Source organism: Barbus barbus, assembly GCF_936440315.1.
Source record: "Barbus barbus genome assembly, chromosome: 47".
In the NCBI taxonomy this organism is placed as follows: Eukaryota; Metazoa; Chordata; class Actinopteri; order Cypriniformes; family Cyprinidae; genus Barbus; species Barbus barbus.
This window is the reverse complement of record NC_136725.1, coordinates 13,284,626-13,309,331: the sequence shown is the minus strand read 5'-3', so window position 1 is coordinate 13,309,331 and position 24,706 is coordinate 13,284,626. Positions and strand designations below refer to the sequence as shown.

At 40.2% G+C, this 24,706-nt stretch overlaps 1 protein-coding gene across 17 annotated transcripts in view; it reads left to right on the top strand.

The window, feature by feature from the left end:
- Nucleotides 1-24,706, top strand: part of LOC306866132 (protocadherin gamma-C5-like) — a gene marked incomplete at its 5' end in the record, with an annotated part of 92,278 nt that overhangs the window by 56,999 nt on the left and 10,573 nt on the right. For 3 of the 17 annotated variants that reach the window (XM_079411177.1, XM_079411172.1, XM_079411162.1), the window contains one exon: nt 18,665-21,273. The exons of 7 other annotated variants lie outside the window; for them this stretch is intronic. In XM_079411177.1, the coding sequence (XP_079267303.1) occupies nt 18,844-21,273 (2,430 nt within the window). Of the gene's footprint in view, nt 1-692; nt 3,306-3,746; nt 6,400-7,230; nt 9,658-18,664; nt 21,274-22,007; nt 24,447-24,706 lie in introns of those variants that run through there. 7 more of the 17 variants (XM_079411178.1, XM_079411176.1, XM_079411173.1 and 4 more) reach the window with 6 other exon arrangements.

The window sequence follows — 24,706 nt, the reverse complement described above, 5'->3', positions numbered from 1 at the left end:
CGCGTGGTGCTGAAACTCTCACTTCACTCTGCTGCTGTGCTTGCGGTCTCCTCCTGCTCATGGTTGAGTCCTTTGTTGCAAGAGAATCATGCAGTCTTGTTCGGATTAAGAGCATTGTAACCACTAACATGAATGTTAATATAATTATTTTGTTTTTAAAGGCGATAATTATAACAAAACGTTAATATTTCTAAAAACGGCAGTTGAGCTTATAACAATTTAGAATCATTATGCGCTTTCATCAATAACCTCCACACAGCAATGCACGCACCTGCTCAAACGTCGGTACTGCTGCGGTTCTCTCTGTCGCCACATGACGGCACACGTTCATATTCTTTTTAAAGCAGTTCTGTTTTAGATAATAGAAGCGCACACAAAATAGATGCACACACACGCACGCACGCACACACACGCACACACACACACACACGATAGAGGATGGTAGAAGATAATCATCATCATAAATAACAACAATATATGTATTATTAGTATATGTATTATTATTATTATTAATGATGATGATTATATATATATATTTTTTTTTTTTTTTTTTTTTTTTTTTCTGACTCACTTTGACTTGCTTAACTCCTACTAGCCCTTTAAGATATTTTAAGAATTTGATTGGTTGAAGAGAAATGTACAGTCGACCAATGAGGTACAGACTTAGACAAAGAGATCCACTCCCTCCCACTGCTGTGGCATCTCTCTGAGCTCTGAGCACAGAGAACGCATGCATGAAATACTCATTTTTATCAAAAGGACCTCTTACACTAAATAGGAACATGCAATCAGTATACTTTCTGGGATTATGTAATTGTGAATATTTTGAAATTTTGAGAAAACTTGGATAAATCGTCAAAAGCTTGGAACCGGAGATGATGGAATCTCTATTCGTTTTGAGGAGAATTTGGTGGTGCTGTGTTTTTATTCTTCCTTGGAGTACAATAGGGGCGCAGATTCGATACACAATTCCAGAAGAGCTAAGAGAAGGATCTGTGGTCGGAAATATCGCTAAAGACCTCGGTTTGGATATATCTAAGATTATAGATCGTAAACTACAAATAGCATCTGAGACTGGTAAGCAGTATTTCGCCGTGGATGTGGAAAAGGGTGATCTTATTGTGAATGAGAGAATTGATAGAGAGGGTTTATGTGGATACAATGTCCCGTGTGTTTTGCCTCTTCAAGCCGTTTTAGAGAATCCTCTGCAGATGCATAGGGTTGAGATTGAAGTACAAGATATTAATGACAACACGCCCAATTTTAAATCTAATGAGCGTTTATTGAATATTCCAGAATCTATTAATTCAGGGGCAAAATTCCTCTTAGAGAGCGCTATTGACTCAGATGTACAGTCCAATTCTTTGAAATCATACAGTTTGAGCAATAATGATAATTTTGTTTTAAACGTGAAAACTCAAGATGCAGTCAAAATTCCAGAACTTGTACTAAAACAACCTCTTGACCGAGAAAAACAGGCTATTCATAAGCTAATACTGACAGCTGCTGACGGAGGGAATCCAGTGCGCACGGGCACGTGTGAGATCACTGTTGTCGTTTTGGATAATAATGACAATGCTCCTGAATTCGAAAAACCATTTTACGAGACTGTTGTTGATGAAAACGAATCGAGTCATAAAGAAATTATCAGAGTTAAGGCAATAGATTTAGACGAAGGGTTAAATGGAGAGATTGAATATTTCTTTGCAGACCAAACATCAGATACAGCATTGTTTCATATTAATCAACAATCTGGTGTCATCACAGTAAAAGGACAGCTGGATCATGAAAAAGCAAGCCTACATAAATTTGATATAGTTGGAAAGGACAAAGGAAATCCTCAAATGGAGGGCCACTGCAGTGTAAAGATAAAGGTTAATGATGTAAATGACAACGCACCTGACATAATTATTACTTCCCTCTCAAGTCCGATTCCTGAGAACTCTTCGAATGGCACTGTCGTTTCTTTAATTAGTACAAAAGATGCAGATTTAGGAGAGAACGGTCAAGTTAAACTTACGTTGGTCCCTGGGACACCGTTTAGATTAAACCCTACAATTTCCAATCATTACGCACTACTTACCAACGGTCCTTTAGACAGAGAGACTTATTCTGAATATAAAATTGAATTAAAAGCAGTTGATGCCGGTTCACCACCGCTATCTAGTGGAAAAACGGTCACAATCGGAATCTCAGACGTAAATGACAATCCTCCAATGTTCGCTGAGAAATCTTACACGGTTTACGCTAAAGAAAACAGCGCTCATGACTCAATATTGTGCTCAGTCTCCGCCCATGACCCAGACTTAGGCGAAAATGCCAAAATCTCGTACTCCATTTTGGACTCTAAGGTTCAGGGTGTTCCTGTATCTTCTTATGTCTATATAAACTCAGAAAACGGAAGTATATTTAGCATGCAGTCATTTGACTACGAGAAAATCAAAGTGTTTCAGATCCTCGTTCAAGCTAAAGATCACGGCTCTCCGCCTCTGAGCAGCAACGCCACAGTTCACGTGTTTATTTCGGACCGGAACGATAACGCACCTGCAGTCATTTACCCGTCCATATCCATGGGGTCTGTCTCTCATCAGAGGATGCCCCGTTCTGCTAAAGCAGGACATCTCGTTACTAAGGTAACAGCAGTGGACGCGGACTCGGGTCATAACGCCTGGCTGTTCTACAGGCTCGCGGAGGCCACGGACGAGTCTCTGTTCAGTGTCAATTTACATACGGGAGAGGTGAGGACTAAACGCGCTGTTTCAGAGCACGATGACTCCTCTCAGAGACTGCTGATAGAAATAAAGGATAATGGAGAACCGATCCAGTCCACCACAGTCACAGTGGATATACTAATAGAGGACGGCTTTCATGAGCCCATCTCAGACTATCGCTTGAAAACTACAGAAGACAACAAGAAAACTGGTAAAATCACTTTGTATTTGATCATATCTTTGGGCACGGTGTCGGTTTTGTGTCTATTGACATTTTTCACGTTGATTGTAAAATGCGTTAAAAACAGTATTGGCAGTTCAAGTTGCTGCGTCAGGCGAACTGATTCTGGATACAAGAACCCCAACAGAAACCTGCAGATCCAGCTCAACACTGACGGGCCCATTAAGTATGTGGAGGTTCTGGGAGGAGACATGATGTCTCAGAGTCAGTCCTTTGGCTCCTATCTCTCTCCAATGTCAGAATTCAGTGATCTCACCCTTGTTAAACCAAGCAGCACCACAAACTTTACAGACACCCTAAACGTGCTTGACGCGTCATTACCAGACAGCGCGTGGACGTTCGAGAGCCAACAGGTGAGCACGTGAGGTTTTGTACAGTATTTTTATTTATACAGTATTGTTTTGTATATTAATGTTATTTGGAGCATTACAGTTGGCACTACTTATGCCATATGTAGGTGACATGAATGTCCACAAAGTAACACTACATTTGCATTAAAAGGGTTAGAGCTTTGCAGTGTTAATAGTTTTGATCAATGTAGATGGTTTTACATTCATACCGATCTCTACACTGATACATGATACTTTTATTTATAATTATAAATAAATTAATAAAACTTGAATAAAAACAAACACACAAGCAATGGTTGTTTCAATGTAAAGTGAGCAATGAAACAACTGCATTTATTCTGCATGGGTGTTGAGCTTGGCTTTGCTCTGCCTCTTTAAGACTGATTCATGTTGTGACTGGAGAGCGCTCGTCCAATAACGGGACCGCACTGCACAAAGGGATCTACTCCCTCCCCAGACATAAGGCTGAGAACCATTACGCACAGACCTGAGACAAAATGCACTACACTCGCTGCAGTGTATTTAACAACTGAATATAATATGCATTTCTATACATTTTAAAATGTTACGTTATTTTCACGAAGGCTTATAGTCGTAAGATGAATGCCAGGATACTGGAATCAACGATTATTTATCGTGTTTGGAAATGAGGACTCAAATACAAAGGAGGATTTTGCTCTGGCGGGCGCTGTGGCTGTTGTGTTTCGCTGTTTTGTGGAGAGATACAGAAGCGCAGCTTCGTTACACAATACCGGAGGAGCTTAAGGAGGGATCTATTGTTGGCAATGTAGCTAAAGAACTCGGTTTGGATTTATCTGAAATATCTAATCGTAAATTACGGATAGCATCTGAGTCTGGTAAGCAATATTTTAGTTTAAATTTGCGGAATGGCGAGCTGCTTGTGAATGAAGTAATAGACAGAGAAACCCTGTGCGGACAAAGCGCGAGTTGTGTGTTACCAGTGCAAGTCATAATCGAGGATCCACTCCAGTTTTATCGTGTTGAGGTGAACATACAAGATATTAACGACAACTCTCCAATATTCTTGTCGGAAATAAACACAATTGAGGTGCCAGAGTTAACATTAACTGGAGCGAGGTTTCGTTTGGAACCTGCTCAAGATCCTGACGCTGGAACAAACTCCTTGCGCACATATGCGCTTAATAAAAATGAACATTTCGTTATGAACATAAAAACCGATAAGGACGGAACAAAAGTCCCAGAAATAGTTTTAGAGAAAGCTGTCGACAGAGAAAAACAGTCTGTACACCATCTAATTTTGACAGGTATTGATGGGGGTGATCCAGCGAGGTCTGGAACTACACAGATTTCTGTGAAAATTCTTGATGCAAATGATAATGCTCCCGTATTTGAACACGAGTTATATGAGGTTAAAGTGATGGAGAGCACAGTCCCAGGTACAATGATACTAACTGTAAAAGCTATTGACTTGGATGATGGTGCAAACGGCGAGGTTGAGTATTCATTTGCGGCACACACACCTGAAATAATTCAAAATTTGTTTGCCATTAATCCCGTGACAGGCGAGTTTGTTGTTTCCAAGCAACTTGATTATGAAACCAGCACCTCATATAAAATTGACATACGCGCTAGAGACAAAGGCTCACTTGCAATGGAGGGGCATTGTAGAATCCAGGTGACTGTTTTAGACGTGAATGATAATGCACCTGAGATCACCATCACCTCCTCACCCAAACCTGTGCCAGAAGATGCGCCCGCTGGGACTATGGTAGCATTAATAAATGTTAAAGATTTGGATTCAGCCGTAAATGGAAACATAACACTTAGCATGCCACCGGGCACTCCTTTTAAATTAAAGCCGACGTTTTCAAACCATTTCGCACTGGTGACAGATTCACAATTAGATCGAGAAAAGTTTCCTAGCTATAATATTGAGCTAAAAGGCTCAGACTCTGGATCACCTCCACTGGTATCTAGCAAACTCATTACAGTTAATATATTAGATATCAATGATAACCCTCCAGTTTTTTCTGAACGTGTGTACTCGGTTTACATTAAAGAAAACACCGCTCCGGGATCCATTTTAGCATCAGTAACAGCATCAGATCGAGATACGGGAGAAAATGCTAAAATTGTCTATTCAGTTCTCGATATTAATACTCAAGGCGTACCCGTCTCTTCGTATGTCTATATCAACTCTGAAAATGGTAGTATATTTAGCATGCACTCATTCGACTACGAGAAAATGAAGATCTTTCACATCATCGTGCTTGCTAAAGATCACGGCTCTCCATCTCTGAGCAGCAACGCCACAGTTCATGTGTTTATTTCGGACCAGAACGATAATGCACCTGCTGTTATTTATCCGTCCGCATCCATGGGGTCTGTCTCTCATCAGAGGATGCCCCGTTCTGCTAAAGCAGGACATCTCGTTACTAAGGTAACAGCAGTGGACGCGGACTCGGGTCATAACGCCTGGCTGTTCTACAGGCTCGCGGAGGCCACGGACGCGTCTCTGTTCAGTGTCAATTTACATACGGGAGAGGTGAGGACTAAACGCGCTGTTTCAGAGCACGATGACTCCTCTCAGAGACTGCTGATAGAGATAAAGGATAATGGAGATCCGATCCAGTCCACAACAGTCACAGTGGATATACTAATAGAGGAAGGCGTTCATGAGCCCATCTCGGAATATAGTATGAAAACAACAGAAAACAACAACAAGAAAAACGGGAAAATAACTTTATATTTGATAATTTCGTTGGGAACAATGTCACTTTTATCTGTTTTGACATTGTTTACGTTGATTGTGAAATGCGTTAGAAGCAGCATCGGAAGTTCAAGCTGCTGTGTCAGGCGAACCGATTCTGAATACAAGAACCCCAACAGAAACCTGCAGATCCAGCTCAACACTGACGGGCCCATTAAGTATGTGGAGGTTCTGGGAGGAGACATGATGTCTCAGAGTCAGTCCTTTGGCTCCTATCTCTCTCCAATGTCAGAATTCAGTGATCTCACCCTCATTAAACCCAGCAGCACCACAAACTTTACAGACACCCTAAACGTGCTTGACGCGTCATTACCAGACAGCGCGTGGACGTTCGAGAGCCAACAGGTGAGAATTTTGTTGTATTCAGAGCTGTCATTTGTATCTAAATACAAATATGTCTTTAAATGTTTTTCAAGTTCGCATGCATATTTATTTATTTGTTCTACACGCATACTATTTGGGGAAAAAGAAGGAAAGGCAGCGTTGTGCTTTTGAGCGTGCGTGTCTTTATGCGGGCTAAAAGGTGATGAGAACAGTTCATCTACCAAAGTTCAGCACCACAACTGTGGACAGCGACACGATGACAACACTATTTGTTTGCTCAAATATAATGCAATTTACTTACCTAGGAGTTGTTGAGATTTGAGATTCGTATTGGTCATTAGTGACCACAGCTAATACATTTGGAGATAATAATCGATTTAGTTTGCCTTTTTTAGATTTAAAAGCATCATTTTGTGGATGCATGACTATAATTTATATAGAAGAAGAGTAACAGATGCTTTTTTATGTTAATATTCTGCACACACACACACACACATTTCATTTACTTGTGACAACACAGAACTAAAAGTATATAACATCTTCAGCAAAGAGTTGCATGTTCGCCTTTAAGAGAGACTCTGTCCTCTATTGGACAGCAGCGCACTGAGCTCAGCGCCAATGAGGTGCGATACTATACAAAGGGATCTACTCCCTCCCTTAGCAGGAAAGGGCTATAATGCGTGATAGCAGCTGTATAGAAGGAGAATAGACTCGCGGTTATGACGCTGATCACCGCAAAACCGACCCATCGATCCAAACGGATTTGCAATTTTAATGAAAGAAGAAAAATGAGGTTTTTGTCTGGATATATGCGAAGCACTCATTGATGGAAACATTCAAATTACTGCAGAAATGAGACGCGTTCGAGTGTGGAAACAGACAGCGCTTTGGCTGTTTGTTTCTCTATTGTGGGATACCGTTGGAGCTCAAATTCGATACACTATACCAGAAGAACTAAAGGAAGGATCTGTTGTTGGAAACATTGCAAGGGACATCGGTTTAGAAATTTCTAACATCGCTAATCGTAAGTTACGGATAGCCTCTGATTCTAGTACGCAGTATTTCAGTGTGGATACAAGGAACGGTGAGCTGATAGTCAATGGTAGAATAGACAGAGAGGCGCTCTGTGGACAAAGCGCCAGTTGTCTGATGCCATTACAACTGGTTATAGAGAATCCACTGCAGTTATATCGCGTTAATATAGAAATACAAGATATAAATGACAATGCACCGAATTTTCACACAAAAGATAGCATTTTGAAAATAGCTGAATCAGTAGCTGTGGGCGCAAAATTTCCATTGGAAAGTGCAGAGGATTTAGATGTCGGTAGCAATAGTCTCAAATCCTACGCTCTGAGTAATAACGCCTTTTTCCGTTTAAATGTGAAAACACTTGAAGATGGTAAGAAAGTACCAGAACTGATAGTTGATAAATCACTTGATCGAGAGAAACTATCTGTACATAAGCTCATTTTAACAGCATTAGACGGTGGCGATCCTGTAAAATCTGGTACTATTGTGATTCAAGTTATAGTTCAAGATATTAATGACAATGAGCCGAGATTTGAACAATCGCAATATAAAGCATCTGTGCAGGAGAGTACAACATTTGGTTCAAGCATCTTAACCGTGAAAGCCACTGATTTAGATGAAGGTCTAAACGGCGAAATACAGTACTTTTTCGGTGCACGTACACCAGATAACGTGAGGAAATCTTTTAATATCAACGCTGAAACCGGAGAAATCACAGTGATTGGAAAACTTGATTACGAGTTAACAAAATTATACACGTTTGATGTCTGCGCTAAAGACAAAGGGAACCCAGAGCAGGAGGGCCATTCTTCAGTGAGGCTGCACATCATTGATGAAAATGATAATATTCCCGAAATCGTTTTGACATCTTTACCTAGCCCAGTGTCAGAGAATGCCTCAGTCGGTACAGTTGTAGCTTTAATCAACGTTAAAGATTTGGACTCGGGTGATAATGGCAAAGTAAATCTTACCATCTCCACTCGTTTTCCTTTTAAACTGAAACCAGCATTTGATAATCACTATTCTTTGGTGACTGGCTCACTTTTGGACCGTGAAGCTAATACAGAGTACGACATAGAATTAGTAGCTCGAGACTCTGGTGTACCATCTTTAAAATCTTCGAAAACTGTAAATGTAAAAATAGTTGATGTGAATGACAACCCTCCAGTGTTCTCACAGCCCTCGTATACAGTGTACATTAAGGAAAATAGCCCACCAGGTGCTTCATTGTTTTCTGTATCTGCATCTGATATTGACCAAGACAAGAATGCAATACTGAGTTATTCAGTTCTCGATTTAACTTCAAATCAAGTTCCAGCATCATCTTATTTTTATATCAACTCTGAAAACGGAACTATTTATAGCATGAGCTCTTTTGATTATGAAAAAACAAAACTGTTCAGCATTGTAGTGCAGGCTAAAGATCACGGCTCTCCATCTCTGAGCAGCAATGCAACTGTTCACGTGTTCATTCTGGACTATAACGATAACGCACCTGCTGTTATTTACCCGTCCACATCCATGGGGTCTATCTCTCATCAGAGGATGCCCCGTTCTGCTAAAGCAGGACATCTCGTTACAAAGGTAACAGCAGTGGACGCGGACTCGGGTCATAACGCCTGGCTGTTCTACAGGCTCGCGGAGGCCACGGACGCGTCTCTCTTCAGTGTCAATTTACATACGGGAGAGGTGAGGACAAAACGCGCTGTTTCAGAGCATGATGACTCCTCTCAGAGACTGCTGATAGAAATAAAGGACAATGGAGAACCGATCCAGTCCACCACAGTCACAGTGGATATACTAATAGAGGACGGCTTTCATGAGCCCATCTCAGACTATAGAGAGAAATCTATCGAGCCCAACAAGAAAACTGGCAAAATAACTTTATATCTGATCATCTCTTTGGCTTCCGTGTCCTTGTTGTGTCTACTGACGTTTTTCATCTTATTGGTGAAATGTTTGCGAGGCAGTAGAAGCTGCTGTATCAGGAGGACAAACTCGGAATACAAGAACCCCAACAGAAACCTGCAGATCCAGCTCAACACTGACGGGCCCATTAAGTATGTGGAGGTTCTGGGAGGAGACATGATGTCTCAGAGTCAGTCCTTTGGCTCCTATCTCTCTCCAATGTCCGAATTCAGTGATCTCACCCTCATTAAACCCAGCAGCACCACAAACTTTACAGACACCCTTAACGTGCTTGATGCGTCATTACCAGACAGCGCGTGGACGTTTGAGAGCCAACAGGTGAGAAAATAAATAATATGTGAGCCTGGGCCACAAAACAAGTCATAAGGGTAATTTTTTTTAAACTGAAATTTAAACATCATCTGAAAGCTGAATAAATAAGTTAGGATAGGACCATATTTGGCTGAGATACAACTTTTGAAAATCTGGAATCTGAGGGTGCAATAAATAAATAAATAAATAAAAATAAAGAATAAATATAGTGAGAAAATCGCCTTTAAAGTTGTCCAAATGAAGTCCTTAGTAATGCATATTACTAATCAAAAATTAAGTTTTGATATATTTATGGTAAAAAATGTACAAAATATCTTCATGGACCATGATCTTCTAATATCTATCTAATATCCTAATGATTTTTGGCATAAAAGGAAAATATATCATTTTGACACATACAGTGCATTGTTAGCTGTTGCTACAAATATACCCGTGCTATATGACTGATTTTGTGGTCCAAGGTCACAATTATAAAACGTATACTTCCGGTCCTTGATTTTGATTGGTTGAGCCAAGTTCGAAGCTATTGTAAATTACTCTACCAACATTTGTTTACATTTTGTGTGTTCCTCGACAACCACTTTGGAACCACAACCGTTTATTGTTTGACGGAAGAATAATGTTTTTATTAATATCATTACACTTAATTTGCTCTGTTTTATTTTGTGAAACCTTACTACGTACAGTGCCTTGCGAAAGTATTCACGTTTTGTTATGTTGCTGCCTTATGATAAACCACTTTAAATTACTTTTCTTTCCACATCAATCTACACTCCATACACCATATTGACAAAGCAAAAACAGAATTGTCACAACTTCGTAAATTTATTAAAAATAAATAACTGAAATAAGTACTTTTCAAAAGTACCCTCAAGCTTTTCTCGTTAGCATTTGGCAATTGTCTACCATTCGTCTCCTCACCTCTTCACCTCTCAAGGCCTGTCAGGTTGGATGGGGCAGATGCACATTTTCAGGTTTCTTCAGAAATATTTGACTGGGTTTAATCTCAGGCTGTGGCTGGGCCACTCAAGGACATTCAGAGAGTTGCCTATAAGCCACTCTTGCTGTGTGTTTTGGTTCATTGTCGTGTTGGAAGGTGAACCTTCTGCCCAGTCTGAGGTTCTGAATGCTCTGGATTGGGTTTTCATTAAGGCTATTTCAATATTTTGGTGCATTGAGCTTTTCTTCTACTCTGATGAGTCCCTCAGTCCCTGCCACTGAAAAATAGCACCACAGCATGAGGCTGCTACCAGCACACTTTACTTTTAGGATGGTACTCTGCAGGTGATGAGCAGAGCTGGTTTCCTTCAAACATGATGCTTAGAATTGAGGTTCATCAGACCAGAGAATCTTGTTTCTCACAGTCTGAGGGTCCTTTAGGTGCTTTTCTGTTTTCATGTGTCTTCACTGAGGACAGGATTGAGTTTGGCCACACCGCCATAAAGCCCAGATCGGTGGAGTGTTACAGTGATGTTTGTCCTTCTGTAAGTTTCTCAGATCTGCATATATGATCATGGAGCTCAACTAGAGTGACCATCAGGTTCTTGGTCACCACACTAACCAAAGCCCTTCTCCATCAATTGCTCAGTTGGCCAAGAGGCCAGCTCTATGAAGAATCCTGGTTGTTTCAAACCTCTATTAAGGGCAACAGAGACTACATGCATTTGTGACCCTTCAATGAAGCAGTTTTTTTCTGAACTCTTCCCCAGATGTGTGGCTTGACACAAACCTTTTTCTGAACTCTACAGGCAGTTCTTTTGACCTCAGGGCTGTTTTCTTTTTGCTCTAATATGCATTATCAGCTAATAGACCTTTTATTAAGACTTGTGCCTTTCCAAATCATACCCAATCAATTGAATATGCTGCAGGTTAACCTCACTTGAAGTGTAGTAACATATACAAGCAATATGAATGCTCCTGAGCTAAATTTCAACTGTCCCAGATAAGGGTATGAATACTTATGCAATGGAATCATTTTAGTTTTTTATTTTTAATAAATTTGCAAATATGTTAAAAAACATATTTTTGCTTTACAATTATGGTGTATGGAGTGTAGATTGATGTGGTTAAAAAAAGTAATTTAAAGCAGTTTAACATAAGGCAGCAACAAAAAACGTGAAAAAAAATTAAGAGGTATGAATACTTTCACAAGGCACTGTATATGGAATAACAGTTTTATAAAACCAATAAGCCCCGAGAAGCCGCTTCGCGTCGTGCCTAACAACGCCCCTTAGCTGTTATAAATTCACTGTAAACCACGGCTTCTTGGGGCGTATTGCTTTAATATCAAGTAATAGAGTGTAACAGTGCCGTGCATTTTCCACAAATATTTTTTAAAAATAAGTTAAAGTGGATTATAAATTAAAGTGAAAAACGTTAGCAAGTGGATTAAGCAGAAGCATATAGATTCAACATTGGAGCTTCCATTAGGTCTGTCTTTAAAGGTTTAACTTCAAATAATCTAAACAGACTTTTTAAAGTACGTGTGTCGGCTGCGTTTTGATTCATGTTTGTGACAAGCAGCCCTTTCTGTTGTTTTCTTTAGACATTCATTTTCCGTTTCGAATGATGTCCTACTCTTATCTGTATAACTATAAATGACAGAGTAGGCTATTATATTGTTTCCGTCCCTGGTGCCTGCCCGCTCACATAACTTATCCGTTCTGGCATTGCTGACTTTTCATCGCAGCCTGATCATTATCTAAATAAAACCCACCCAAACATATAAAAAGCTATTCTGCTTAATTGAATTAGTCTGTTGTACAATATAAAGGCTGTGTCATCACCTGTTGCTGTTATTCCAAATGCATGTCTCCACATGTGAAGGATGCTGATTTATATATTGGGACCCGCTTGAAAATACGAAGCCTTTACATAAAGTTTAGCGTCCAAATGTTACATCGTAAATATGGAAACTTTGGACAGAATGAAAGTTGCAGGAGCCCAACGGAGCAGTTTCAGTTTCGATTCAAACAAATTCATTTAGACTTGCAATACATGTTGTTTGGAATGAATGGTACTATTTTTATATAGGCTAGTATATTTGTATTTTACATGGCTATTTTTCATTCTTGTTTTTGTCTGAATATCATTCATTTAAGGATTTGCCATGGAATGAGGGGAAGTAAATGTTAATAGTTTTTATGTTTACAATGGACAGAGGGGAGAGAGTGCACAATGACTTTGCTTTGGACATTTAGTTGGCAGAGAAAATAAAGCACGCCGTTTTGTTTGACATCAGTTAATGCTCAGTATTAAATGGACTAATTTTTTGTCTTTCAATATTAAAAAAAAAATGACAATGAATAATACACGGATTCTACAGCTACAGGTTTTAATAGGATCGTTTTTGGTATATATACAGTCCCCTCCATAAGTATTGGAACAGTAAAGACAAAATTTCTTTGTTGGCTGTGGAGTCAAGACATTTGCAAATATGATTACAAGATGAATATGAGACAAAACTACAGAATGTCATATTTTATTATTAGCCATTTCAACCCATACATGTTTTACCAAATAAAAAGAACAGCACTTTTACAGTTCATCCCACTCATGGATGGGAGAGCATAAGTTTTGGGATAGTTGAACATAAGGCAGATATAAAAGATTAAAAAGATATTATTTAGCTGCAGATCCCTTGCGCACAATCACAGCAGTGAGTCTGTGACCCATAGACATCACCAGACTCTTTGTCTCATCCTTTGAAATACTTTTCCCAGCCTTTAATGCAGCCAATTCCAATTGTTGCTTGTTTTGGGGAGTTTGTGCCTTTACTCTCCTCTTCAGCTGGTGAAATTCATGTTCAATCGGATTTAAATCTGGAGATTGACTTGAGCAATCTAAGACTTCCCATTTCTTTGCCCTTATAAATTCCTTGACTGAACTGGCAGAGTGTTTTGGGTCATTGTCCTGATGCAATATGAAGCACCTCCCAATGAATCTGGTGGCATTTTCTTGAATATTGGTAGGTAAGATGGTTTTGTACCCTTCCAAATTCATTCTGCTACTGTCATCATACATTAAGTCATCAGTAAAGTTGAGAGGGCATGTTCCAGAGACAGCCATGCATGCCCCTGCCATGACAACACCTCCACCATGCTTTACAGATGAGGCTGTATGCTTGGGATCTTTTGCAGTTACCTCTTTTTCACCACATTTTTGCTTTCCCATCACTTAGATAAAGGTTCATCTTTGTCTCATCGGTCCATAAACACAGTTCCAAAACTCTTCTGGCTCACCTTTGTGCTTTTTTGCAAACTCTAATCTTGCCTTTCTATTTTTGGTGCTGGTCAGAGGTTTGCATCTTGCTGTGTAGCATCTGTAATTCTGTGTCAAAGTCTCATGAAGACAGTAGATTGTCAGAGCATCACCCCAGCTGTCTGGAAGTTGTTGGTGATTTTAGAGACACGTCTTTTAGGGTTCATTTTCACAGCTATTTTGATTTGTCTATCATCAACTACTGTCTGTCATCAACTACCGTTTCTCAGTCAATCAGGTAGTTGTTGTTTGTTGGTGTCACTGGTGGTTTCCAAACTCTTGATTTCTCCATGCCCTTTGTTTTTGCTATAGCTCTAATTGACTTCCTCTTTTCTTTTAGCATCCAAATTTCTTACTTTTCTCTCAGTCAGCTCCCTCATCTCCATCCTGGTTTGAGTGTGTCATCATCGAATGCAAGATTCAGAATACAGAAGTAGTGGATATAACTGATACGACACATTCCCTGCTTTTAATATCTGAAGAATTAATGCAACAGGACACAGCTGATCACTTAGAAAGTGTTCCAATACTTGTTCCAATATTTATGCTCACATCAGATAGAGGGATGAAACTCTAAAAGTGCTGAACTTCTTAGCTGGTAAAATATCTGTGTTGAATTACCCAATAATAAAATGTCATTCTGTAGTTTTGTCTCATATTCATCTTTTAATCATATTTGTAAATGTCTTGACTCAACAGCCAACAGAGCAATTTTGTCTTTACTGTCCCAGTACTTTTGGAGGGCAATGTATATATATATATATATATATATATATATATAATTTTGTTATACGTGTGTACGTGTATGTATGTATGTATGTATATGTGTGGATGTATAATAGTAGGCTATAAAAAGAGGCCTAAAGCAGGTATTCAGGTCATCCTATAGTGCTACTTGAAAATGTAATTTTTTTATAATCTGTATTTATTTATTTTGTACACATAAATGAGCTGCTCTAAAAATACTGAGATACTAGCTGCAATAAAATATTCACGAATAAGTCTTCTCCAGATGCCATAATCACAACCACAAAGGGTTGGGTATGCCTTTAAAAATATCAAAACCTCTATTGGACCAGTGAGTGCTTAGCTCTGAACCAATCATGTGTTAGCCTTAACAAAGGGATCTACTCCATCCCTCACCCAGAGGAGGAGTGCAATGCTGAGAGCTGTAGAGCGAGAGGAAACATGAACGCTTTATGAGGCTGATCCCCACAACGAGGATGGGCTGAGCAGTACACCTTTATTTGAAAATGGAAAATAGAAGTCTGATTTTCTATGGATATAATAATATTCGTTGGGAATATCAGCCGCATTAGAGAAATGAGGCACAGGCGGATCGGAGAGTGGAAATGGGCAGCGCTTTGGCTGTTCACTTTCTCTCTATTGTGGAATACAACTGGAGCTCAGATACGCTACACAATACCTGAAGAGTTAAAGGAAGGATCTATCGTTGGGAATATCGCAAAGGATCTTGGTTTTGACATCTCAGATATCGCCGAGCGTAAGTTACGAATAGCATCTGAGTCGAGCAGACAGTATTTTAGTGTGGATTCAGGGAAGGGTGATCTGGTAGTTAATGACAGAATAGATAGAGAGACACTCTGTGGACAAAGCGCCAGTTGTCTAATGCCACTGCAGATCGTTATTGAGAATCCGTTACAGATGCATAAAGTTGAAATAGAAATACAAGATATAAATGATAATGCACCAAACTTCCATAATAAAGATGGAGTGTTAAAAATTTCCGAATTGACTGCTTCAGGGACGCGATTTACCCTTGAAATTGCTGAGGACCTTGATGTTGGTAGCAATAGCTTAAAGTCATATTCATTGAGCAATAACAATTTCTTCCGTCTAAATTTAAAGACACTTAAAAATGGAAGGCAAATACCAGAGCTAGTACTTGAGAAACCACTAGATAGAGAGAAACAGGCAGTTCACAGGCTAATATTAACAGCTCTGGATGGCGGTAATCCGGTCAAATCGGGCACATCATTATTGCAAATAGTTGTTCAAGACTTTAATGACAACGAACCAAAATTTGATGTAGCCGTATACAAAGCATCTGTTTTAGAAAGCGCTGTTATTGGTTCAAGTGTGATCAAAATAAAAGCGACCGATTTAGATGAAGGTCTAAATAGTGAAATACAATATTTATTGGCTGCGCACACGCCTGAATTTGTAAGAAATGCTTTTAATGTTAACGCTGAAACGGGCGAAATAACAGTAATTGGAAAGCTAGATTACGAGACCAAACAAACGTATTCGTTTGATGTTTGTGCTAAAGACAAAGGGAACCCGGAGCTCGAGGGACAGTCATCGGTTCAGATAGATATCATAGATGAGAATGACAATACTCCGGAGATTATTCTGACATCTTTACCGAGCCCTGTGCCTGAAAATGCAACGGTGGGAACTGTGGTCGCTCTGATTACCGTCAAAGACTTGGACTCCGGTAATAACGGCAAAGTCGAGCTAATTGTCTCCCCGGATCTTCCTTTTAAATTAGAGCCAACTTTCGATAGCCATTATTCGTTGATAACCGACTCATTATTAGACCGCGAGGTCCATTCTGGATATAATGTAGAAATACTGGCCATGGACTCTGGTGTTCCACCCTTAAAAACTGTAAAGACTGTAAATGTAAAAGTCCTTGACGTGAATGACAACGCTCCACTATTCTCACAGTCCTCATACGATGTTTATATAAACGAAAATAATCTGGCAGGTGTTTCATTGTTCTCTGTGTCCGCATCTGATATTGACAGAGACAAGAACGCTATACTTACTTATTCAGTTCTGGATTTAAGTTCAAATCAAGTTCCATCATCATCTTATTTTTATATCAACTCAGAGAACGGAACTATTTACAGCATGAGCTCTTTTGATTATGAGAAACTGAAACTAATCAGCATTGTAGTGCAGGCTAAAGATCACGGCTCTCCATCTCTGAGCAGCAACGCCACAGTTCATGTGTTTATTTCGGACCGGAACGATAACGCACCTGCTGTCATTTACCCGTCCGCATCCATGGGGTCTGTCTCTCATCAGAGGATGCCCCGTTCTGCTAAAGCAGGACATCTCGTTACTAAGGTAACAGCAGTGGACGCGGACTCGGGTCATAACGCCTGGCTGTTCTACAGGCTCGCGGAGGCCACGGACGCGTCTCTGTTCAGTGTCAATTTACATACAGGAGAGGTGAGGACTAAACGCGCTGTTTCAGAGCACGATGACTCCTCTCAGAGACTGCTGATAGAAATAAAGGATAATGGAGAACCGATCCAGTCCACCACAGTCACAGTGGATATACTGATAGAGGACGGCTTTCATGAGCCCATCTCAGACTATAGAGAGAAAACTAACGAGTCAAACAAGAAAACTGGCAAAATTACTTTATATCTGATCATCTCTTTGGCTTCCGTGTCCTTGTTGTGCCTTTTGACATTGTTCATCTTATTGGTGAAATGTGCGCGAGGCAGTAGAAGCTGCTGTATCAGGAGGACAAACTCTGATTACAAGAACCCCAACAGAAACCTGCAGATCCAGCTCAACACTGACGGGCCCATTAAGTATGTGGAGGTTCTGGGAGGAGACATGATGTCTCAGAGTCAGTCCTTTGGCTCCTATCTCTCTCCAATGTCAGAATTCAGTGATCTCACCCTCATTAAACCCAGCAGCACCACAAACTTTACAGACACGCTAAACGTGCTTGATGCGTCATTACCAGACAGCGCGTGGACGTTCGAGAGCCAACAGGTGAGACAAATAATAATTATTAACTCAACATCAGTACAGACTTGTATGTGATTTTTCTTTTCTTTTCTTTGAAACTAAAACCTAATTTAAGATACACACATTATGGTGGACATGCTTTAAAGTTTGTGTGTGTGATGGACGGAGTATCTTGGCTCAAAAATCGCTTCTTTGCAATGACAAAAGGATTTCATGTTTTATTAAGCTTAAACCATGTAATTTTTTCCCTACCATATTTATGATGTCGAAACAAACTCCCGGAGATGGCGATAATTTTGTACTGCCTTCAGCACTTTGGACAGCTCCCGTAACGACGGGACGTTTTACAGTTTAGGTGCTACTTTATAGGTGCTGTTCGGTAGGCATTGTTTGGTTGGCGAATAAATAAAGTAATTAACAAAAATGGATTTCGTGGGAAACTGTATCGTCTTCACAGAAATTGAAATCTAAACTGTTGATACCAAAAGTTTACATAACACATAAAATTTTTTGTAATAATTCCCTTACTGAAAAACTGCATGCATTTCACATGTGCAATCACATGCTATAATTACATGTGCTTTGCATATACGTAGGTTTGAAACATTTTCATGATATCAATGTGTGTTCCACATATTTCAAATGTGATTTTAACGTAGCGATTTAACATGTGAAATTAATGTGGTTTTTCGGTAAGGCTCTTTCCCACTACATTTTAAGAACAACTAAATTACACTTGCCTGTAACTGTAACGTTCAAATGCTAATACCATGTTACTTTTAAGTTGTGTTGCACGCAGAAGCATTTTCCCGTCTAAGCAGAGGAGAAAAAAAGTATCAGACTCACTGCATTGCATATTTTAGAGCACAGTTGTCCACCAGATGCCGTAACACAAAACAAAAGAGGGCTGGTTATGCCTTCAAAAAACAGCAAAGCATCTATTGGATGAGTGAGCATTGAGCTCTGTACCAATCCTACTTCAGACCGTAGAAAGGGATCTACTCCCTCCCCCAGCCAAAGGAGGAGTACAAAGATGAGAGCTGTAGAGCGAGAGGAAACACGAACGCTTTGTGAGGCTGATCACCACAACGAGAATGGGCTGAGTACACGTTTATTTGAAAATGGAAAATAATATTCGGTTTTTATAAAGATGTAAAATGAAGATATGTAAATGGGAATAACAAACGCATCAAAGAAATGAGGAGGATCGGAGAGTGGAAATGGGCAGCGCTTTGGCTGTTCGCTTTCTCTCTATTGTGGAATACAACTGGAGCTCAGATACGCTACACAATACATGAAGAGTTAAAGGAAGGATCTATCGTTGGGAATATCGCGAAGGATCTTGGTTTTGACATCTCAGATATCGCTGAGCGTAAGTTACGAATAGCATCTGAGTCGAACAGACAATATTTTAGTGTGGATTCAGGGAAGGGTGATCTGGTAGTTAATGACAGAATAGATAGAGAGACACTCTGTGGACAAAGCGCCAGTTGTCTAATGCCACTGCAGATCGTTATTGAGAATCCGTTACAGATGCATAAAGTTGAAATAGAAATACAAGATATAAATGATAATGCACCAAACTTCCATACTAAAGATGCCACATTAAAAATACCTGAAGTGATTGCTCCAGGGGCACGATTTACCCTTGAGAGTGCTGAGGATCTCGATGTTGGAAGCAACAGCCTAAAGACTTACTCACTTAGCAGTAACAATTTTTTCCGACTTAATGTTAAAACGTTAAAGGATGGAAGAGTGGTACCTGAACTTGTGATTGACAAAAATTTAGATAGAGAGAAACAGTCTATACACAAGCTAATATTAACTGCCTTGGATGGTGGCAATCCAGTAAAATCTGGTACAACTTTATTGCTAATAATCGTTCAAGATATAAATGACAACGAACCAAAATTTGAAGTTGCTGTGTACAAAGCATCTGTCCTAGAAAGAGCCACTGTTGGCTCAAGTGTGATCAAAATAAAAGCCACTGACTTGGATGAAGGTGCTAATGGTGAAATACAGTATTCGTTCGGTGCGCACACGCAAGACCTTGTAAGAAATGTTTTTAGTGTGAACGCTGAAACCGGTGAAATCACAGTTATTGGAAAACTAGATTACGAGACTAAAAAAACGTATTCGTTTGATGTTTGTGCTAAAGACAAAGGGAATCCGGAGCTCGAGGGACAGTCATCGGTTCAGATAGATATCATAGATGAGAATGACAATCCTCCAGAGATTATTCTGACATCTTTACCGAGCCCTGTGCCTGAAAATGCAACGGTGGGAACTGTGGTGGCTCTGATTACCGTCAAAGACTTGGACTCCGGTAATAACGGCAAAGTCGAGCTAATTGTCTCCCCGGATCTTCCTTTTAAATTAGAGCCAACTTTCGATAGCCATTATTCGTTGATAACCGACTCATTATTAGACCGCGAGGTCCATTCTGGATATAATGTAGAAATACTGGCCATGGACTCTGGTGTTCCACCCTTAAAAACTGTAAAGACTGTAAATGTAAAAGTCCTTGACGTGAATGACAACGCTCCACTATTCTCACAGTCCTCATACGATGTTTATATAAACGAAAATAATCTGGCAGGTGTTTCATTGTTCTCTGTGTCCGCATCTGATATTGACAGAGACAAGAACGCTATACTTACTTATTCAGTTCTGGATTTAAGTTCAAATCAAGTTCCAGCATCATCTTATTTTTATATCAACTCTGAGAACGGAACTATTTACAGCATGAGCTCTTTTGATTACGAGAAACTGAAACTAATCAGCATTGTAGTGCAGGCTAAAGATCACGGCTCTCCATCTCTGAGCAGCAACGCCACAGTTCATGTGTTTATTTCGGACCGGAACGATAACGCACCTGCTGTTATTTACCCGTCCGCATCCATGGGGTCTGTCTCTCATCAGAGGATGCCCCGTTCTGCTAAAGCAGGACATCTCGTTACAAAGGTAACAGCAGTGGACGCGGACTCGGGTCATAACGCCTGGCTGTTCTACAGGCTCGCGGAGGCCACGGACGCGTCTCTCTTCAGTGTCAATTTACATACGGGAGAGGTGAGGACTAAACGCGCTGTTTCAGAGCACGATGACTCCTCTCAGAGACTGCTGATAGAAATAAAGGATAATGGAGAACCGATCCAGTCCACCACAGTCACAGTGGATATACTGATAGAGGACGGCTTTCATGAGCCCATCTCAGACTATAGAGATAAAACTAACGAGTCCAACAAGAAAACTGGCAAGATTACTTTATATCTGATCATCTCTTTGGCTTCCGTGTCCTTGTTGTGTCTACTGACATTTTTCATCTTATTGGTGAAATGTTTGCGAGGCAGTAGAAGCTGCTGTATTAGGAGGACAAACTCTGAATACAAGAACCCCAACAGAAACCTGCAGATCCAGCTCAACACTGACGGGCCCATTAAGTATGTGGAGGTTCTGGGAGGAGACATGATGTCTCAGAGTCAGTCCTTTGGCTCCTATCTCTCTCCAATGTCAGAATTCAGTGATCTCACCCTCATTAAGCCCAGCAGCACCACAAACTTTACAGACACGCTAAAGGTGCTTGATGCGTCATTACCAGACAGCGCGTGGACGTTCGAGAGCCAACAGGTGAGACAAACTCAGATTTAAAACGTTAATATTTATACATACACTATATACTATGTATTCGTGTAACGGTGATAGAGTTACGGTACGTCCAGTACCTTGGACAGCACCACGTGTGCTTTCGTCTGAGCAAGACAACGAAGTAACGTTCCTCAAATAGAAAGCTATGTGCATATACATATACACACATACATATATACATATACACACATACATATATATACATATATATATATATATATATATATATATATATATATATATATAAAATGTCTTTGCACTTTATACTTTTACACATAATATTAATGATAACATCGCATTATATATTACCAAATAATTCTTAATTATTTAATTAATATTGAAATAAATTAAATTGTACAAAATTATGATAAATAAATAAATTATCAGCCATGATATAGCATACTCTTCTATTGCAAGGTTCTTTGGTGTGAGTTTGACAGCAGGTGCTGATGCTGCGCCTTTAAGAGGCAGTTCTCTTGCTACTGGTTATTGCGATTGTTCTCTTCACCAATCACATGCAGAATTGTACAAAGAGATCTACTCCCTCCCCCACTGACATTACAGCGTTCAGTGCAAGCGGAGAGGAGGGATGCTGTAATCTATCCGATAAAATGGATTCTAACATATTTTTGAGACAAAATGGACAAGCGAAATTGTCTGCGTGGTGGGACCCCTAGTTTTTATTAAACGGTCAATGGTCTGGATTTAAAATCAAAATGACAAAGAGGGTGGCGTTTAGATGGTGGAGGCATTATTTGCTCTTCTTTTTTCTCTTTCTTCTTTTGTGGAGTACAACAGAAGGACAGATTCGCTACTCAATTCCCGAGGAATTAAATGTGGGCGCTGTTGTTGGAAATATTGCAAAAGATTTAGGTTTGAAAATATCTGAGCTGTATGATCGTAAGTTGCGAATAGCTTCTGAGTCAGGTAAGCAGTATTTCAGCTTGGATTTACGAAGAGGAGAGATTGTGGTTAATGAGAGAATCGACAGAGAGATCCTTTGTGGAGAAAACGCAAATTGTCTGTTGCCTCTGCAAATCGTTATTGAGGATCCTTTACAACTTTACAGAGTGGAAGTCGACATACAGGATATTAATGACAATTATCCGCATTTTCAGTCGATGGACCGTGTTTTAAAAATAGCAGAATCTACTGTCCCTGGCATGCGCTTTCCTTTAGAGAGCGCAGTAGACACAGATGTAGGCAGTAACTCTTTGAAATCATACACTTTGAGCAAAGACGAATGTTTCAGTTTAAAAATAAAAGATCTTGGTGATGGCCGAAAGGTACCCGAATTAGTACTGGAGAAACCTCTGGATCGCGAGAGGAAACCGATCCATCAGCTGATGTTAACTGCCTTAGACGGAGGGAACCCGGTTAGATCAGGAACCTCCCAAATTAATGTCACTGTGCTGGATATCAATGACAACAATCCCGTATTTGAGAAAAATGTTTATAAAGCGGCTATTTCTGAAAACACAAAAAGGGGCACGACGATTCTTAAAGTTGATGCAAAAGACTTGGACGAAGGTCCTAATGGAGAAATAAAATATTCCTTAGGAGAGCACACTTCTGATGCTTTACGCTCGTTATTTCACATTGATGAGAATACCGGGGAAATTATACTAAACGGAAAGTTGGACTATGAAACCACTTCTATGTACAACATTGAGATAAGAGCTAGAGACAGAGGTGTCCCCGAAATGGAGGGCCATTGCACAGTTAAAATAGAAGTCTCTGATATTAACGACAATTCACCGCAGATACTGCTTACGTCTAAACCGAGCCCTGTGCGCGAGGATGCGCCTAGCGGGACAGTTGTAGCGTTAATAAGCGCACGGGACATCGACTCTGGTGACAATGGAAAAGTCAGTCTGCAGACACAGTCTGACCTTCCGTTTATTTTAAAACCATCTTTCTCAAACGAATATTCGTTGGTTACAAACGGTGTTTTAGACCGTGAAACTTTCCCGGAGTATAACGTGGCAATCACTGCATTTGACTCAGGCTCGCCCCCTTTAAGTAGCAAAACAATAATTCCAGTTAAAATTCTTGATGTTAACGACAATGCCCCAAAGTTCTCTGAAAACGTGTATTATGTGTACGTAAAAGAAAATAACACTCCAGGCTCTATTATCTGTTCGGTATCTGCTCAAGACGTTGATGTCGGCGTAAATGGTAAAATATCATACTCTATTGAGAACCCTAAAAATTGGGATACTCCAATATCCTCGTATATGTACATAAACTCTGACAATGGAAGCATATTTAGCATGCATTCGTTTGACTTCGAAAATATAAAAGTGTTTGAGGTCATCGTTCAGGCTAAAGACCATGGTTCTCCATCTTTAAGTAGTAATGCGACAGTTCATGTGTTTATTCTGGACCATAACGATAACGCACCTGCTGTCATTTACCCGTCCACATCCATGGGGTCTGTCTCTCATCAGAGGATGCCCCGTTCTGCTAAAGCAGGACATCTCGTTACAAAGGTAACAGCAGTGGATGCGGACTCGGGTCATAACGCCTGGCTGTTCTACAGGCTCGCGGAGGCCACGGACGCGTCTCTGTTCAGTGTCAATTTGCATACAGGAGAGGTGAGGACTAAACGCGCTGTTTCAGAGCACGATGACTCCTCTCAGAGACTGCTGATAGAAATAAAGGATAATGGAGAACCGATCCAGTCCACCACAGTCACAGTGGATATACTGATAGAGGACGGCTTTCATGAGCCCATCTCAGACTATAGAGAGAAATCTATCGAGCCCAACAAGAAAACTGGCAAAATAACTTTATATCTGATCATCTCTTTGGCTTCCGTGTCCTTGTTGTGTCTTTTGACATTTTTCATCTTACTGGTGAAATGTGCGCGAGGCAGTAGAAGCTGCTGTATCAGGAGGACAAACTCTGAATACAAGAACCCCAACAGAAACCTGCAGATCCAGCTCAACACTGACGGGCCCATTAAGTATGTGGAGGTTCTGGGAGGAGACATGATGTCTCAGAGTCAGTCCTTTGGCTCCTATCTCTCTCCAATGTCAGAATTCAGTGATCTCACCCTCATTAAGCCCAGCAGTACCACAAACTTTACAGACACCCTAAACGTGCTTGATGCATCATTACCAGACAGCGCGTGGACGTTCGAGAGCCAACAGGTGAGACAAACTCAGATTTAAACAAGTCATATACATTCTACATTAGAGAGTGACGCTACTATCAGCACATTGGACAGCTCCGTGTGCACTTTTGTCTAAGCAAAGTAACTTTCCTCCAATAGAAACGCTTGTTTTTATCCCCACCCCCTTTAACTCTTCTCCCAGACCCGCACAGGCTTGTTGCTCTTAAGAGCTGTATTGTTAGTTTAGAAACTTAGGACAAATGGTGGAGATCATGGATACAAAACAAAACGTGTTTC